General features: G+C 38.5%; 1 protein-coding gene across 1 annotated transcript in view; it reads right to left on the bottom strand.

The window, feature by feature from the left end:
• STXBP4 (syntaxin binding protein 4) overlaps positions 1-20,290 on the bottom strand; it is a 223,629-nt gene that overhangs the window by 88,159 nt on the left and 115,180 nt on the right. The window contains 3 exon segments of the mRNA XM_020991942.2: positions 3,094-3,143; positions 4,236-4,352; positions 8,143-8,319. Of these exon segments, the coding sequence (XP_020847601.1) occupies positions 3,094-3,143; positions 4,236-4,352; positions 8,143-8,319 (344 nt within the window).

Here is a 20,290-nt window from a genome sequence, read left to right as displayed (position 1 = left end):
GGGGATCTGGAGTCCCACTCCTGCCACTAGTAACTGTGTGACCATGGGTAAGTCACAAATGTTCAGTGCCTTGGTTCCTCAAATGTAAAGATACAGATTTTACTTGTACCACATATTTTACAGCAAGGATTCATAATTCAAATTCTCTTTTTCCCCCAACATGATACTGGATCAAACAGAACGATGGGTGCTTTGTAACTGTAATGCATCACATAAGAGTAAATTATGATAATTAACAGTGAGCCTCGAAGAATTAAATGCCAGCAGTTTGCTAATTCAAGTACCATAGGTGGTCTTCATCTTTGTTTTCCTTATGGAATTTCTAAGACTGTCTACACTAGATAGAATGCTAGGCTTGGAGTCAGGAGGACCTGAGTTCAAATCTTGTCTTGGACACTAACTGTGGCTCTGGGCAAGTCAAACAGCATCTCTGGCTTTGGTTTTCTTACATACGAAATGAGGGAGCTAGACACGACGGCCTTTATATCCCTCCCAGCTCTGAATGTATGATCATTTATGAGTCTATGACTTGAGCAAAACAATGAGGATTTCAACTATTTCACACGATAGCTTGAGGTAGGGCAAGAACAGAATCTGAATAAAACAATCCTAATATATAAAGATGTATTTTCGGTCCAGACTTGTGATTTCTTCTGTATTTGGAACTCCCAATATGCAGGCTCCATTCATTGCTACAGATAAGCCATTTACGTTAAAATTATCTTTGAAAGTTGAATGAGAAATTGAAAGGTTAACTGATTTTCCCATAGTGACATAGCTAATACATATCGGAGGCAGGATTTGAAACTAGGTTTTCCTGGATCCTAAGCAAGCCTCTAACGACTGATTTGAATGAGCCAGAGAAATGGGGCTTCCTTTGCCAGTGAAATGGGACTCTCTAAGGGCGATAAGCCACGATCCCTTCCTGAGTCTAGGAATCACATAAGAGCTTCTATTCATGAATGGCCCTGGAAGTTTGCCAGATTCATTCATCCCAAAGGATGGCATTATGTTAGAACATGGACAAAAGTTGACAATTGCAGGTACTTTTTGACATTCTATGTGAGAGTGGGATGGGGACACACACAGAGCACCTTGAATCAGAATGAATCATCCTTATTCACTGAAGGGCTACTGTTGGATAACAAAGGGCACCAGGGATTATTCTGTGCATTTTAGCAAAAGGGGCCTAGCTGGAAAGAGATGATGTCCCTGTGAAGAGTGACAAATGCTATAAACCCATGTCACATAACCTGGAAAATGCATGAAGAGGAATCCCTTCTCTGCACAAGGCAAAAGATAAGGAGATCTGACAGGTGTATCCAAGTGACCTTAGACAAGGGATGCAGAATAAACAAAAATTACTGGTGCTCTCATTGCTCTTATCAGAAAATTTAAAGTGGGTCACCTTTATATCAAGTCTGAAACATACTGTAGACAAGGGATGGCCAAGGAGGACCACCAAGAAGATTTTTCTTCTTATATCTACCAGCTGATGGAATGAAAAAAGAATGTATAATTTTTAAAAATCTGGCTGATTATAAAAACTGAGTAACTAAATTCAAATTGGCTAATGGGAGCAAGCTTTTGATTAGTACTTTTTATTTATTTAAACAACTTAGGGGCAGCTAGGTGGCACAGTAGATACAGCACTGGCTCTGGAGTCAGGAAGACCTGAGTTCAAATCCAGCCTCAGACATTAATAACTGTGTGTCCCTGACCAAGTCACTTAATCCTGATTGCCTCACAAAAACCAAACCAAATGAAACAAACAAACAAACAAAAAAAACCCCCCAGCAACAACCACAACAACAATTTAAAGGGAGCTAGTGTGGCAGGGTAGGACAACTAGGTGGTGCAGTGGATAGAGCATTGAAGTCAGGAGGAAATGAATTCAAATCCAGCCTCAGACACTTACTAGCTGGGTGACTCTGGGCAAGTCATTTGACCTCGTTTGCCTCAGTTTTCTCATCTGTAGAATTATCTGGAGAAGGAAATGGCAAACCGCTCCAATATCTTGCCAAGAAAAACCCAAAATGAGGGCACAGGGAGTTGGACACAACTAAAACAACTCAACCACAAAAAGAAGTGTAGCATGGTGGATAGAGAGAGATGGTCTAGGAATCAGGAAGAACTGCTTTGAACTCACATTCCCACTTCGGACAGATACAGAAATGACTGGTTGCAGGATAGTGGTTCCCAGTGGGATTTGTTCTGTGAATCCCTTTCAACAACAACAACAACAACAACAAAAATGTGTTGTGAACTCCCAGGGTAATTTAATATACTACTTATAATAATCTTATGCTTAAGGTGCCATTAAAGATTTTTTAGCATGAATTCCTAGGACTATTATCGCAAAGGGTCTACAAACCATTAAATGAAAACCATTGGCATGGGAGACAAAACGCTGGACTTAGAATCTGGAAGATAAGAGTTCAAGTCCTGCCTCAGACACTTACTGGCTGTATGACCCTGGGCAAAGCACTTAAGCACTCATAGCCTCAGTTTGCTCATCTGTAAAAGGGGGAGGATAATAATAGCACACACCTCATAGGACTGTTTCAAGGATCAATGAGATAATATGCATAAAATGCTTCGCAAACCTTAAAGAGCTACATATGTCTTGTTACTGTTATTATCACTGTTGTTATACTGGCTATGTGACCATGGGTAAGTTAATCTCTAAGTGCCCTATCCTACTTTCTAAGATAGATTGTAGATGAAATGCTGATCTACCTAAGTGGAGAGATTTTCCAAACCAAACGTTTTCCACATAATGAAATAACAGATCCAGCCCTACCTGTAAAAACACAGGGAACTGGTTTTGGAATGAGAGAAGAAGGTATTTCAAAATAATCACTAAACACATATTAGGCAACAACTCTGTGCTAGGCACTGTGCTAAGGATACAAAGAAAGGTAAAACCAATTGTGTAGTCAATAAGCATTTATTAAGCACCGACTATGTGCTAGGTACTATGCTAAGTGCTGCGGTTACAAAGAAAGGGAAACTACAGTCCCTGCTCTCAAGGAGCTCCAGTCTAGTGGGGGAAACAACATGTAATTTCATATAATCTAAATTGAATATTACCTTAAATTTGACAAGGAAGAAGAATGATCAGAAAGTACTTCTTGGATTGTCTACAAAACAACAAAGGAAACATGTGAGTTTGATGCGTTATTTTAAAATGTTTTCAATTCAAGCAACATTAATTGCCTACAGAGGGTATATGGGAATCCACAGAAAAAACGAGATCCATCCCTGCACTGAAAGAGCTTCCCTTCTCCTGGAGATGCAATATGAACCTGAACATGGAACTCTAAGGTCATTTGGGGAGGAGGAGAACACTGCCACCTGGGAGGGGGGAAGTGGTGGGGAGGGGTGAAGCCTTGGGAATCAGGTAAGGCTTTAAAAAGAAGGGAACATCTGAGCCAAGTCTTGAAGGGAGATAAAGACTCGTTTTCACCTTGACTTATTAGCCAATGTTGATTAATATTTTCTAACCTTCCAAATCTGAGCTAGAGACTCTGGGTTAAAGACAAGTTTCTGCTTTGTGGGAGGAAAAATCAATTCTACCTGCATGTACTTCTCAGAAATGCTAACCAATATAGAAGCATCTCTCTCTCTCTCTCTCTTCACAAGGCATAGGATTCTTGGGCTTCACTTTCTCTGAAGGTCTGACAAAAGCATACGCTAAAAACTAATGTGTTTTTGTTGCCCTTTTCCAGCTATTTCTCTTCAAGTGTCTGGGCCACAATAGCTTGTCTAATCCTTATCCTGGGTATTAAATCATTCAGTCCTTCCTCCTAAAGTCAGCACTGTAGTCATGAGCAGTGATAACATATCACTTAACTATCAAATGTGAAGCTTTCCTTCAAAAGACCTCACATTATTAGTAATATATTTACATATGTATGTGTAGATATACAAAGTGCCATCGTATGTATACAGACACACTTGTGTACATGCAATATACATAATACACATGTGCACACACTTGCATGTATATATGTATGTGTATATTATATACATTGGTCTTTTTCTGACCTAATAACATTTAAGTTCACATTCTTCCTTTTTCCCTGGAGGAATGTCCTCTTTCCTGTGGAATGCGTATGTATCTATAACAAATCACAGTCACTCCTTGGGTATGTATTGACAGATATGCCTACGTTCTAGTCACACCTATGATACACAATCAGCTATACAATAATGTGAACAGGCAAATTTACCTCAACAAAGTTCAAGAGCTTCTCAGTTGTGAGTTCGAAGCTTTTCCGAGCTGTTTCTGACTTCCGCAATTGGCAGTCCAACACTGTGATTCTCTTCCTTAAGTCTTGAAAACTTTCCTGGTGAGAAGACCCAGAAAGCAAGGGCTTAAGCATTTCTGTGCTGTGCTATCAGCAGCTCCTCATTTCTCATATTTTTAGCTGTTACTGATAGCAAAAATCTCCGTAGAATTCCTTTTCCTCTGTCTTAGCTGGGCACTCATCCAATGAGAGACGGTGGTACAGGAGAATGAATATTGAACTAGGAAGAAGGAAGCTGTTGTTGTTCAATCGTTTTTCAGTCGTGTCTGACTCCCATGTGAAGTATTCTTGGCAAAGATGCTGCAGTGGTTTGATAGCTCCTTGTCTAGCTCATTTGACAGATGAGGAAACTGAGGCAAATGGGGGTAAGTGACTTGCCCAGGGTCACACAGCTAGTAAGTGAGGCTAGATTTGAACTCATGAAGATGGGTCTTCCTGACTTCAGGTCCAGCACTCTATCCACTGCACCCACCCAGCTGCCCCTATCCAGTAAGGAAGACCTAGCCTAAAACCCTACTTTCTGCGCTTACTACTTATGAGACCTTGGGTTGGTTATTATTCTTCTGTGGGCCTCAGTTTTCTCCTCTATAAAAATGGGGTCTTAACTAGATGAACTCTAAGGTCCCTTTTAGCCATAAATCTATGACTTTATCAATTAATCAACAGATATTTGTATTAAGCCAGGCACAGCTCTGGGTACACAAATATTGGGGAAAAAAATCCCTACTCTGAAGAAGCTTATATTTCCATTGGGAGAGACAAGAACATATATAAGTACACCCAAAATAAATACAAAGGGAGTGGAGATAGGGCTGGACCTGTGATTTAACACATATAAGGAATTTCAGAGGAGGAAAATTCCTCTGTCAAAGAAGGTCACCATCTTTTCTGCCTCTTAACAGTCTTAGTTGCCTGGAACACCAAGAGGTTTAAGTAACTTGCCCAGGATCACAGAGCCATACACATGGTGAATGAATGAATGAATGAATGAACGATTTATTGAGTGCTTCCTATGTGCAAAGTACTGTGCTAAGCGACAAGGTTACAAATAGAAAAGACAGTCCTGGCTCTCCCTCACATTCTAATGGGGGAAGACAGCATGTATTTTAGTTTTCAGGTTTCAGTTACAAGTCAGTCAGCCAATAAACATTTATTAAATGCCTACTACATACCAGGGGGGAGCCATTACGTCACACAGCAGATAGAACACCAGGCCTGCAGTCAGGAAGACTCATCTTCCTGAGTTCAAATCTAGCCTCACACACTTAGCAGCTGCGTGACCCTGGGCAGGTCACTTAACCCTGTTTGCCTCACTTTCCTCATCTATAAAATGAGCTGGAGAAGGAAATGGCAAATTGCTCCAATATCTTTGCCAAGAAAACCCCAAACGGAGTCATGGAGAGTCAGGCATGACTGAAAACGACTCAACAAGGAGGTACTGGTAATGATATAGCTATACCTTGTGTTCATTGTTTAGCACTTTGATGTCCCAAGAGATCATTATGAACAATGTCTTGAGGATAAGCAGGTATCTTCTTAATTAATGAATTGATGATATTGCTATGACATGGAAAAGGAGAATTTATCTTAGGAAGGAGAAAGGCTAAGGAATGCCTCAAAGAATCCAAACCTTGAAATAAAACATTCATTGGTTTTGACTCAACTCTTTCTAAAAGTTATTGATCTTGAAAAAGGATAAAGTTCTATAAAAACTTTCCATTTTCATTAAAATAAAGCATGATAACTAGAGAGAGGCGCTGTGGTGTGATGGATGGAGAAATGGCCTTGGAAGCAGAAAGTTCTGCCACTGTGCTTCTCATACATGCTGCTTATACGGCACTGGGCACATCACTTAACCTGTCAGTGTTCTAGTCTAGGCAAGGGCAGGGGAGGTGTCAACCAGCAGAGGTAGAAGGAATTTATATATACACCAATAAAATCACAAGGTCCAGCTCTTAGACCTACAATTACCAGAAAACTATAATATACATTTTCTTTTTAAAAGTACAGATTTTATGACTGAACCCTTTTTGAGAAAAAAAAAGGAAGATAAAAATAATTTTAATAGTTTAGTTTAATAAATTCCTATCATTTTGATAGTAAAAAAATTGAATATGTGATTAAAATTACTCATTTTAAGTGGGCATTACACTATTTCTAGAAGGAAGCTGTTGTCTACTTAATATCAGATTTATTAAATATGCACAATTACTGATACTTTTACTACTATAGATTTCCTTCCTTAGCTTTAAGCTATTATCAAAAGGCAGAATATATTCTTTGAGCACTATATTAAACGGACAACTCCTATAGTATCTTTTAAGAAAATTAGTTCTGTAAATGCTGGTTTGAGTTTTGGGAAATTCAAGTTATATGGCCCCTTTGGGTATATTTTAAATGTATAAAGTTTAAAGTAAGTATTTAATAAATGATTAGAATTGATGTGGTCTCTAGGAAGTTAATAAACCTGGAGTAAAAAGCACCCACTTTGTAAGTAAGCAGTTCCATAAAGTTTAAAACATCTATTTTTATTAAAATAGCCTTGCAACTCTCTACTCTATAATAAAACATGTATGTTAACTCCATCTTCAAATTATATTGAATGGAGTCAATCTCGGATCATAGATTTAGAGTTGGAGGGAACGTTGGAGGCATTTAGTGCAAACCTCTTAATTTTATAGATGAGAAAACAGAAATCCAGAGAGGTTGTGACTTGCTCCAGGTCACACGGGTAGTAAGCAGTAGATCTTGAGCCTTGAATCTGGGTCATAAAATGACAAGATCATAGATTTAAATCTGGCAAGGACATTAAAAATCTACTAGTCCAAAACCCTCATTTTACAGATGAGGAAAATGAGGCAAGGAGAGGGTAAAGTGATTTGTCTAAGGTCACGCCATCTAGTAAATAGCAGGGCTTGGATTTGAACTCAGGTCCTCTGTCTCTAAATTCAACATACTTTCCCCTGCATCACACTGCCTACCTGTCACATAAAAAAATAACTGGTTCAAATTCTGTTCCGTGAGATATGTATATCATCTTATTTTGTTGCTAAAAAGAAACTTGGTTAAAACATAACATGGTACCCTTTAAATTTGGAATGAAGTTATGGGGATGATTAATTTCAAAACAAACATTACTTAAGGACAGGTCTTTCATTGCTTGAATCTATTACCTTCAAACATTATATTCTTTGTTTTTTAAATTCAAGAAAAATAAACTAGGATTCCCAGAAAAGGCCATCACTGCCTGCAATTCAGTGTTAATGTAATCCTTCTAGAAGTGAGGGTATGACCTATGACCCATTGACCGATGACCCAAATAAATATGGGGCTCCTGCTCTTCTTAACCCAAAGATCTCTGGAGAAAGGAAGACTTGTGACCTTCTTATTACTTCTTTCATGACACATCATTCCAGTTATTGAAAAAAAAAAAGACAAACACTGACCTACTTTAGAAGAGCAGATGAAAAGAAAATGAAAACAGGATATATGACAACAGAATGGAAACCATGGTAACTATGAGAAGGAGGGAGGGGGAAAGAGAGGGGGAGAGTGAGAGACAGAGAGAGGGATGGGGAGAGAGAAAGGGAGAAAAAAGAGAGGGAGAGAGAGAGATGGAGGTAGAAAGAAACAGAAAGGGAGAAAGAGAGAAGGAGAAAGAGGGAGAGAGGAGATGAGAGAGAGAAGGAAGAAAGGAGAGAATGAGAGAGAGCAACAGAGAGAGAGAAAGTGAGAAGGGAAGAAGGAAAGAGAGAGAAGGAGAGAAAGAGTGGGAAGGAAGGGAGGGAGAAGGGAAAGAGAGAGAGAGGGAGAGTGCTGTTTTGCTTACTTTGCTCTGGCCAGAGTGATCAGCGAGCTGAGCCTTCAGCTCCATAATTTCAGCCTCTAATAAGCGAATTACTTCCTCATAGTCCATTTCCATTCCATGGGCCTGCCTCTGTGCTGCTTCGGCAAGATGAAGCCTGCTTCTCAAGGCTCTTGTTTCTTCTACAATGGCTTTAGCTTCCTGGACACAACAAAATAGATTTCATTTTAAAACATCACTCAAACAAAACTCCCTGTAGTGGGGGAGGGGGGAAATGAGGTTAACCAAAATTTTACTCTTTAGCTTCCAACGTGAGCAAGTGGATGATTATAACAGGAGACAATTCACTAGCACATCAATAGTCACCTTGATGAATGATGCTAGATGCCACATGACATTTTTCTTCCTTAGGGAGAATACTGCAAACTTGGATCACATATAGCCTTATGAGACAAAGCATATTTTAATGGCCAGAGAACCAGCTATGGAATCATGAAGAACTAGAGTCAAGTTCAGCCTTTGACACGGATGGGATGTGTGACCTTGGACGAGTTACTGAACTTACTTGTCAGTGCCCCTTGACAACCTTTTAAGACTATTAATTACAGAGGAAGTGCTAATCTATAATGGTAGCAGGAGTTCCCATGCCAGGAATACCCTAGTCATCAAATCACAAGATAGATCTGGAGCATGTCACTTTATGTAGCCGACATTAATATTCTGAAAATATAAAGAAGAGGAGAGAACAGAAAAGGAAAACATATGGGTGACAGATGGTTTGGAGGGGATAAAAGTGGGTAATAGTAAAAAGAAATGCAGGGTAAGGGGGTTAGATCTTAGCCCCTGGTGGATCCTAAGGCTTCATCACCTCATGGAGCAATAACCTTCTTGATGGTCTCGTTCCGTCTTAAGTTTTTTTCCAACTCTAGTTCATCTTCCTCTCAGCTGTCAAATTGACCTTTCTAAAATACAAGTCTGACCATATCCTACTCCTACTCAATAACTTCTAATGGTACCCTATCATTTCTGACGGGAAAAAAAAAAAGCTCTGTCTGGCTTTCAAAGCCCTTCCTAACCCGGCCCCCTCATACTTTTCCAGTCTTCTTACAACTTATTCACCTCAACGTTCTCTGCATTTTAGTGATACTGGCTTCACTACTCTTCCTCATACATGTCAAACCATCTCCTGACTCTCGGCATTTTCAGTGGCTGTCCCCTATGCCCAAAATTCTTTCCCTCCTTAACTTCTACAGGCCTCCTTGGCTTCTCTTAAGTCTCAGCTAAAATCCCACCTTCATCAAGAAGCCTTCCCCATTCCTCCTCAACTTTGGCGCATTCTTTCTGAGATCATCTCGCATCTATCCTGTCTATGTCTATACATAATTTTTATATGCTGCTCATATTAGAATATGAGTACCTTGGGAGCTGGGACTGTTGTTTGTCTTTTTTTTTTTTATCTCTAACACTTAGCACAGCATCTGGCATATAGCTAGGAGCTTAATAAATGCTTATCGATTCACTAATTTGGGTCAGTGCTTTCCTATAGACTTGGCTGTCTTTCCTTTGGGGGGGGGTAATAAAAAAGTGGATTCCAGTAGTAAAATCTGGATCTTCTACATAATCCAAAGCCATGACCATAAAAGACTTCTAACATTTAAAATTGTATTAAAGTGTAAAGTATACGAAAGATAATTTAGGGTATTGAAGGATGTTTAACCCTTTTTGGGAAATGCTGGGGAAGACAAATCATACTCTTCTACAAATCACCTCTTGGTGCCTCTATCAAAGAGAGCATCTTGGGCTGCATGGACCACTTTTCAGACCTAATTCCAGATTCTTCCTATTTTTTCCCCCTTATTTGATGCAAGAACATACTGTTCTTTATGGAATCGGATTATCTGCTCTAACTCCATCCACAAAACATTTATTAAGTGCCAATTAAGGTATTACAATAGGTACTAGAGTTATAAAGACAAAATCAATTAATCAGAAATATTTATTAAGCTCTTACTCCATGTCAGGCACTGTGCTAGATATGGTGATACAACTACAAAGAAACAAAATAATCCCCACTCTAAAGCAGCTTACATTCTACTGGAGGTGACAACAATGACATATATCTGTATTTACAGAACAAATAATTGCAGAATAAATTTGAAATAAATATAAGGCACTTAAATGAAAGGTAATTAGGGGAAAGCATGATAGGATTGCGGGGGGAGGGAGGGAGAATCAGAAAAGGCTTCATGTAGAAGGTAGTGCTTGAGCTGTGTCTTAAAGAAAGTTAGGCATTCTATGAAGCAGAGATTAGGAAAGAGCACATCCCAGATATGAGGGACAGCTAAGAGACTGGAGTGCTATATGTGAGCCGTGTAGACTGCAGGAAGTAGAATAATGTATAAGATGGCCTGAATGATAGGTTGGGCTCAAGTTATAGTGGGTTTATAAGCCAAACAAAAGAATTTATATTTTATTCTGGAGGTTATAAGGGAACCACTGGAATTTATCGAGTAGGGGAATGAAATGGTCAGATCTGCATTTATATATTCTGGTAGTTGTTTGGAGGATGGGTTGGAGACTTGAAGCAGGGAGACCAATTAGAAAGCCACAGCAAGAGCTGAAGAGAGAGGTGATAAAGGCCTGAACTGAGATCATGACTACATGAACAGTGAGAAGAGGACACATATGACAGATGTTATAAACTAGTATATAGCAACATTTGGTGACTGATGGGTTATGGGGGATGATGGAGAGTGAGAAGCAGAAGACAATATCAGTTACAAACTTGAAGACTGGAAGAATGGTGGTACCCTCAACAGAAATAGCAAAATCCAGGAGAAGGGAGGGTTTTGGGGAAAAGGAAAACAAGTTCTGTTTTGTACATGTTGAGTATAAGAAGTCTCTGGGACATGCAGTTTGAAACGTTCCACAGGTAATGTAGGACTAATGCTCAGGAAAGAGATTTTAGCTGAAGATACAGATTTGGGAGTCATCTGCATAGACATGATAATTTAGCCCATAAGACCTAATGAGGTCATCAAATAAAATATAGAGACAGAAGAGGGCCCTAAACAGAGCCTTAGAGTACATATTCTTGGTTAGATGTGACATGTATGATGATAATGCAGCAAAAAAGACGAAGGAGGAATCATCATATAGAGGAGGTCATAGAGAACCCAGAGAAGAGAGTATAGAGAAGACATATAGAGGTAGTCAACACATAGCAGAAAGGTCAAGAATGAGGACTGAGAAAAGACCATCCAATATGGCAAGTAAGAAACTGCTAATAACTTTAGAGAAGGCAATTTCAGCAGAGTAATGAGATCAGAAGCCAGATTACAAATGGTTGACTAAGGGGACAGGAAGTAGAGGCAATGAATGCTCTTCCTTGCACAAGATATTCCATCTCCTAACTCTGGGAATCTTCATAGGCTGTCCTCTAAGCCTGGAATTTTCTCCAACTCGATGCTTTCCTGACTTCCTTCAGGTCCTAGCTAAAATCCCACCTTCCACAAGGGGAATTTTCAGATCCTCCTTAAAGCTAGTAATTATTTTCAATTTGTTCTGTTTATACATAGTTGTTTGCAAGCTGTCTCCCATTAGGCTGTGAGCTCCTTAAGAGTAGAGGCTGTTTGCCACATTGTACGATGACTGATATTGATAAACTTAACCTTCCCAGCCATACAAGGATCTAAGACATCTCCAGAGGCCTCATGATGGAAAATGCCATCCACATCCAAAGAAAGAACTATGAAAGTTGAATTGCTATTTTTTTCTCTTCTGTTGAGTTTTGTTTCCTCTTTCTGATGGTTCCTCCTATTGGTTTTAATTTTTACTTACAACACCACTAATGTGAAAATATGTTTAATAGGAATGTAAGTATATAGCCTATATCAGTTTGTGCACCGTCTTGGGGAGGGTGGGAGGGAGGAAGGGGGAGAAAAATTTTAAACTCAAAAGCATATGGAAGTGATTATTGATAAATCAAAAAAAAATTAATAAAATTTAAAAAAAATACAAAAATACGAAAAAAAAGAGTAGAGGCTGTTTTCTGCCTTAAAAAAAATGTATGTGTATATATATCTCCCTAGTGCCTAGCATATAGTAAGTGCTAAATAAATTTTTATAGACTTCTTGACTCTAGAGAGATTTTTTCCCCCCTAGCAATATAGCTGAGAAAGGAAGGAGAGGGATAGGACAATAACTTAAAGGAATGATGGAGTTTAATGAAGCTTTTTTTTTCCTTAAAGGATAAAAGAGATTCAGTCATATTTGAAGGCATCAGGGAAAAAAATGGTAGTCAGGGAAAGAGTGAAGATTAGAGAACAGGGTGATAATTGGGGATTCAGTTGGAGAAGATACACATGAGGGTTATATAACAAGATTTGCGTTTTAAGTAAGTCTTTTCCAACTATTTTCATTTTCTTGAGAGTTATCATCATATCATAAGATCCAGTGTTAGATGGGACCTTTGGGTTCATCTATTCCAAACCTTCATTTTATATATGAGGACAATGAAGTCAAGAGAAATAAAGTGACTTGCCCAAGGCCACACAGGTATCATGTAGAGGAGCTAGAATTTGAAGCCAAGTCTTGTAACCCCAAACGGCAGCTAGGTGGTGCAGTGGATAGAGTGCTAGGCCTGGAGTCAGGAAGACTCATCTTCTTGAGTTGAAATCCAGCCTCACTTACTAGCTGTGTGACTCTGGGTAAGTCACTTAACCCTGTTTGCCTCAATTTCATCACCTTCAAAATGAGCTGGAGAAGGAAACAGCAAACCCCTCCAGTATCTTTGCCAAGAAAATCCCAAATGGGGTCACAAAGAGTTGGACACAATTGAAATTGACAAAATAACAACTTGTAACTCCAAACCTGTTGTTTATAACAGGATACCACACTTTCTCCAGTGTAAGCCAAAAGCAACAAAGAATTTAAAAAGTATTGGTAAACAAATTTCTAGGAGTCAGCTTCTAATAGCGTTATGTTATTACCCATGAATATTTATTGAATTCTGACTATAGCTAGGGAACTATGCTAGATATTAGGTACATAAGGAGGTATGACATGATCTCCTTCTTTAAGGCAGTTATAATTTAGTTGAGGAAATAAGACAGACAAAAATATAAATCATAAAACAAGGCAGCAAATATTATGTGCCAAAGCAAATAACATATATATAATAGGACTCATGGTAGGAAGGGCTCATTGAAGACGGGGAGTTAAGAAAGGTTTCATGAAAGAGGAAAGACTTGAGATGGTCTTTAAAGAAAGGGGAGGCTTAGACAAATGAAGAAAAAGGCATTCCAGGCAGGAAAAACAGTGTGCATAAAGTTAGGGAGGCAGAAGTCCACACAATTTATATGAGAATGTTGAATAGAGCATTCTGACCAGATTGGGCAGTTCACATATATGAATATTAGGACAAAAGGCTGGAGAGGTGAATGAGGTCAGACTGTGAAGAACTTTGAATACTACAGTGAGGAGCATTAACTTTATTCTATAGGTGAAGACAAACTTCTAGCCATTGCTGGATTTGGGGCAGGGGAATAATGACTAAAACAAAATGGTGTTTAGAGAAGATTCATCTGGCAGTGGTCAGCAGGATAGGATGAGCTGCGATGGCAAGAAGCAATAGTGTATTAACTCTTAATGCACTAAATATTCAATAAATTTTTCTAGATGATAATGTCTTGTTCTGCTCTGCTTATGCTTGTTAGGTTTTAGGACTAGATAATGGAATATATTCAACATCTTTTCATGGTGTTCTAATCCTATGAAGTGCCTTCTAGTTTCTAGAAGTTTCTATGATTAAAATGGTCACCAATTTGATAATCTGTTTCCTTCAAACTAATGTCATGTAAAAAATGAACAGCTTTCAAAAGAAGAAATGTAAACTATCAATAACTATATGAAAAATAAGTTCTCAATCATTAATAATAAAAGAAATGCAAATGAAAGTAATTATGAAGTTTTGCCTCAGATTAATAACATGGTCACAAAGGTGATACTATATGATAATAGATAGTAAGTTAATGTTGGAGGATCTGTGCACACTATTACACTATTGGTAAAGGTGTAAACTGATTCAATTACTGTGGAAAATAATTTGCAATTATGTAAGAAAAGTCGCCTTTTTACTATCGGGTATACACCCAACAGATTTCAAAGCGGGTAAGGGAAAAAACATTTATTAAGATCTCCTATGTGCCAGGTACTGCACTAAGTGGTTTACAAATATTATCCCATTTGATGACATTGCAAAATATTATCAAAGACAGACATAAACATCTTATCTATTAAGAGTAACACTTTTTGTATTCCAAAACATGAGAAACAAAGTGGGTATCCATAAGTAGACAATGGCTACACAAATTATGGTATATGAATATAATGGAATATTATTGTGCACCAAGAGATGGAAGAGAGATTAGGAAAAAAATGGGAAGATTTAGTGAACTAATGCATAGTGAAGTAGAACCAGACAGAAAAAAAAACCCGTAATGACTACAATAATGCAAACATGAATAATACTACAGTGTAGCCGAGCTCAGCCATAGCCAATCTTGTTCTGGAAGATAACAGGTGATGAAAAATACCACCTTCTTTTAGCATACCTGGACATGATGTACCTGAACATGACGCTGCTATATGACACAATAATTTTGTTAGCCAGTTTTGTTTAACTGTTTTTCTCTGTTACTAGGGTCGGTTGCTGGGAGGGGGGTGAACATGAGCAAATGACTGAAGTATAAAAAAAGGCAATAATGAAACTCAAAACAACAAAAACAAAACAATGCCATACAACTCTCATTTCCTTTTAAGAAGAAATGTTTCTGTTTGCTTAAAGAATATTAGTTATAGATTAAACGTAGCTAGAAGTTTAATACCCTGTAAAATGTAGTTAGAGAGAAAAAAAAATCAGAGTTTTTCAAGCAGAATAAATTGATACTATTTGGTAGGTGCATAAATGTCAACTTGGCAAATGTAACCCCTTAGCAAAGTTCTAGTACAATTCCCGCCAAATGGCTAATTAAAAGATTGCTACATGGAAACAATGACTCTGGGAGGAGACCATGAATAAAAGATGACAGTATGTGTTTGATTTAGAAAAGCAGTATAATATAAATTTACTGTGCCCCCTCTCCCTTTTTCTTCAGGTTTTGTTGTTCAGTCATTTCAGTCCTCTTTGACTTTTTAAGACCCTATTTGGGGTTTTCTTGGCAGAGATACTGGTATGGTTGGCCATTTCCTTCTCCAGCTAATTTTTAGATGAGGAAATAGGCAAAAAGGGTTAAGTGACTTGCCCAGGGTCACATATCTAGGAAGTGTCTGAGATTTGAATTCTGGAAGATGAGTCTTCCTGACTTCAGGGCTAGCACTCTATCCACTGTGTTACCTACTTTGCTCCTAATAAATAATTGTAAAATCTCTTAAATAAATAATGACTTATTCAGAAGCTTACCAGTATTTGCTATGGCCCTGAATTCCTACCAAGGAACATGTATTGTTAGTTCACTAATTTCCCCCCTCTATATTAAGGCAGAGTTTAAATTCATTTGAAAGTTAGAGGTAATAATAATTAATAATAATAACTATGCCATTAATGGCATAGTTATTAATATGGCACTTAAGGTTTTGCAGGGTTCTTTAGAAACTATATCATTTGACTCTCACAACACCCCTGGGAGGTAGGTGCTATTATTATCCCCAATTTAAAATTAAGGAAACTGAGGCAGGCAGGAGTTAAATGACTAGATCAGAGTCACACAGCTAGTAAGTATCTGAGGCTAAATTTGAACTCAGGTCTTTCTGAATCCTGGTCCAATATTCAACCTACTGCACCATCCAGCCACTCTGTATGTAAAGAGCTAATATAAAGCAAGAAAAAAAAATCTATATGAACACTACTTTAAAAAAGCACCAAGTAAAAAAGTCCACTAGTTAAAAAGTAGCTAATACTATGTACCTTGAATTTATTATGATTTTGCTCATTTCCTGTGAAGTCACAATAAGTCAATCATTCTGTGACTCAGTTTTCTCTTTTTGTAAAATGGAAGGTTGCTACTTGCATATTTCAGAGACAAGATTATGGGAAAGCTGGGTCAAATGCTGTTTGAGAAAAAAAATGATTCAGCCCAACAAAAACGCTTTCAGGCTGATAACTTCTCTGTAATATGGTTTTAGGATGTGAAGCAGAGTACACTGGCCATACATTTTTTACATGTCAAAACAGCATGGTATATTCAAAAGTGGCCTAGACCTGGGAGCAAGAACTAGATTCAAATTCTGACTCCTAAACACAGTGGGCGGAATGCTGGGCTTGAAGACAAGAAGACCTGAGTTCAAATCTGAACTCAGACACTAGCTATATGACCCTGGGCAAGTCATTTAACCTTATTTGCCTTGGTTTCTTCATATGTAAAATGAGCTAGAGAAGGAAATGACAAATCACTCCGGCATCAGGCAAGAGAAGCCCAAAAGGGTTCATGAAGAGTCAGACCTGACTGAAATGAGCTGGAGAAGACAATGGCCCACCTCTCCAGTATCTTTGCTGAGAAAACTCCAAATGGGGTCTCAAAGAGTCAGACACAACTGAAACAATTGAACACCACCACCACTCACTAGCTGAGTGCTCTTGGACAAATCATTTAAACCTCTCTGTCTCATTTTTCCCTCATTTGCTAAAATAGCAGCCTTGCACAGAGTAGCCAAAATAATCTTTCTAAAGTACAGTTCTCAGTACATTATTTTGCTCAAAAACCATAACAGGCTTCCCATTTCCCTTAGGATAAAATAATTTGTCTGAGAAGGCAATGACACTTTTTTCCCCCCAAATTGAACCTGGTGTTTCTGAGGTTGATCAACTTCTCTATTGATGTAATTTAGTAACTTCTTTATAATTTAATCAGTTAAATATGGAAATATGTTTTACGTGATTGCACATATATAATCTATATCAAATTGTTTACTGTCTTAGGGAGGGGCACAGGAAGAAGGGGGGGAAATTTGGAACTCAAAATTGTATTTAAAAATGAATGTTATGAGTTATCTTTACATGTAATTGGAAGAAATAAAAATAATATTTAAAAGAAAAGAAATTTAGTCAGTCAATAAGTATTTATTAAGTTCTTACTATATGCAAGACACTGTGCAGAGTGTTGGGGATACAGAGAAAGGCAAAAGTACGGGCCCTGCCCTCACAGAACTCATATTCTAATGGAGGGACAATATGCAGTCAACTATGCATAAGCAGGGTATAAACAGGGTAACTGGGGGGAGGGAGGTAATCTCAGAGGGAAGGCATTCGCACAGGGAGAGACTAGGAGAGGCTTCCTGTAGGAAGTGGGATTTAAGTTGAGTCTTGAAGCATAATGAAGAAGCCAGGAAGGTGGAAAAGGAGAACATTGTAGGCATGAGAGATGGAGTGTTGTGTGGGAAGAATATCAATGTCTCTGGATCATAGGTTACACAGAAATTTAAAGAGTAAGGGGACTGGAAAAGTAGAATGGGGCCAGGCTGTAAAGAGCTTTAAAAGTCACACTTTAAAAAAAAATGATCCTGGAGATATTAGGGAGTGAATGGAATTTACTGAGTAGGTCATTAGGTCATTTACTGACATGGTCATTAGGAAAATCACTTCAAGCAACTGAGTGGAAGATGGATTGCAGTAGGGAAATAGTTCAGGTATACCTACGGTCTAAGCATGGTAAGATAGGGACTGCATCAGGGTGGCAGCTGTCTGACTAGAGAGAAGGGGACGTATGCAAAAAACATTGCAAAGGTAGAAATGACAGGACTTAGCAAGAGAACGGAGACGTAGGAGTGAGAGTGAGTGAGGAGATGAGAATGACACCTAGACTGCAAGACTGAGTGACTGGGAGGATGATGGTGCCCTTGACAAAAATAGGTAAGTTCAGAAGAGGAGAGGGTTTAGGGGGAAAATAATGAGTTCAGTCTCAGACATGTACAGTTCAAAATGTCTAAGGACATCCAGTCTGGGAAGGCCAATAGGCAGTTGGTGATTCGAGACCAGAGCCAAAGAGATAATCAAGGGTTGGATAAATAGATCTGAGACAGCAGACTCACCTAACCTACTTTACTTTAAGTAACACTGCATATGAAACGTGAGACTTGTTGTAGGGTCACAGATTCAGAGCTGGAAAGGAACACAGAGAGCTGCTCATTTTACAAATGAATAACTGAGGCTCAGAGAGTTGAAATGCTTGAGATCAGAGAAAAGGGTACTTCACAGGTAAGTAAAAAGGAGTCCTTATCAGTAAAATGATAGCACTAGACTAGATTATCATTAAAGTTCCTTTCTGATCCCCAAATCCTATGATTTGGTAAATATTAAAATGAACAGAAAAAAAAAAACTCGAGGGAAGCTGCTTGCCAAGCTAATGGACACTGGAGCCTCATGCACAGTATGAACCAAACATGCACACTGACCATTGTTCTCAATTTTTGAGTCATAACAGTTCCCTGAAGGAGAAGGAAAAAGTGTGCAGTTACACACATGTAATTAGTCCTGCACATTTGCACCGCAAACCTTAGTGGTTTTCTAGCCCCGACACTCATCAGTAAATCCTTCAAAATGCTGACTTTAGACCAGAGAAGCAGGCTGATTAAAAAGAAGATACCTATGTCTCAGTCCAGCGCAGCATATGCTACCAACCTCCAAAACACAGTTTTCTTATCAGTTTCCTACATCCACTCATTGAACAACCCTTAAAAGTCTTGGCCACATCAGTACATGTAAAGGGGGATTAGTGGTAGCAACGGGTGGGGAATGATGTGTTCGGGAAGAGGTTTGAAAGCAAGGTCTACCCAATTTCCTTAAGTCTGGGGTTTGATTTATTGATGTTGCCTGTAAGCATAACGTACTATTCAAGGGAAGACCTCAAAGGGTTTTGTTGATATTAATTCACAGACCCTTAAAACAAGTCTTTTGAATCTGGTAGGATTTGAGGGGGGGATAAAAAAAGCAACCACCATGAATAAATAAATAAATAAAATAAGTAAATTTCTCCCTCTCCCTTCCCTCTGGTACCTGTCCAATCAAGCACCAAGGCCAGAGTATTCATCCTTTACAAATTAATTCCTCCCTTTCCATTTCTACTATAATCCCCTTTATGACTGTACAAAAAAATAATCTCCTGGCTGGTCCTCATGTTTCTAGCCTTTCTCCTCCCACCTTTTAAAAGGCATCTTACAAAAAGCCATCAAATTAGTTGTCCTAAAATTCTGTGTTGGGTGTAGTAGTCATTTGCCTGCTCTTAAGGCGCAGTTTGGCCTCGAGCCACTTTCTAGCTTCCCTGAATGCCAGAAATGGATAGAATCCCAGGAATAAGCCCTTTGTTCTAGAGATGATGAAACATGTTATAAAGAGGAGTGATTCTCCTAGGTCACTCAGTGGCAGAATTGGGACTTGAACCCAGGTGTCTCGACTAAAGTATCTTCCTATTAATGAATGAATGAATAAAAAAAAATATTTAGCACCTAACTATGTACAAAAACACTGCTAAGTCCTGGAGCAACTGATATTAAAGCAAGATAGTCTCTGTGCTTTAGAAGCTCACATTCTAATAGAGGGGACATTCCAAATAGGAGGTTCTAACTGTAAGTCAGAGGGAGGGCTCAGTGTTCAGTAGGGGGAAGCGTCAAAGCAGATGATACTTTTTGTGTCATTTCTTTATTTCTTTTAAATAACATTTTATTTCTTCCAATTACACATAAAGATAATTTTTAATAATCATTTAAAAATTTTTGAGTTCCAAATTTTCTCCCTCCTTCCCTATAATGGTGATTTGACATAGGTTATATATGTGCAATCATGTAAAACATTTCCATGTTAGTCATGTGTTCAGTGTCATTTCTGCTGATAAAATGGTATTTATTTCTGATACTAAACCACTGGATGGTATTAAGGACTTTGATGACAAGACCCTTCTTTTCTGGGTCTTCAGTAGTTGAGGCTGCTGAGGAGGTGGGGGCTGCTGATGCACTATTTGTATCAACCCTCCTTTCTGAAAAGCTGCCACTGTATTCTGCTACCTGGGCAAAGAGGCTGGTCAGAGATGAACTGGTTGACAATAAAATTTAAAAAAACAGAGAAACAAGAAGATAGCCTTTCAAAACTCCATTTGTATTCAGTGTACAATATACTGAGCTT

The sequence above is a fragment of the Phascolarctos cinereus genome, unplaced genomic scaffold, assembly GCF_003287225.1.
Source record: "Phascolarctos cinereus isolate Bilbo 61053 unplaced genomic scaffold, phaCin_HiC Scaffold_5;HRSCAF=322, whole genome shotgun sequence".
In the NCBI taxonomy this organism is placed as follows: domain Eukaryota; kingdom Metazoa; phylum Chordata; class Mammalia; order Diprotodontia; family Phascolarctidae; genus Phascolarctos; species Phascolarctos cinereus.
The sequence above is the reverse complement of the archived record's forward strand: the minus strand, read 5'-3'. Positions and strand labels throughout refer to the sequence as shown.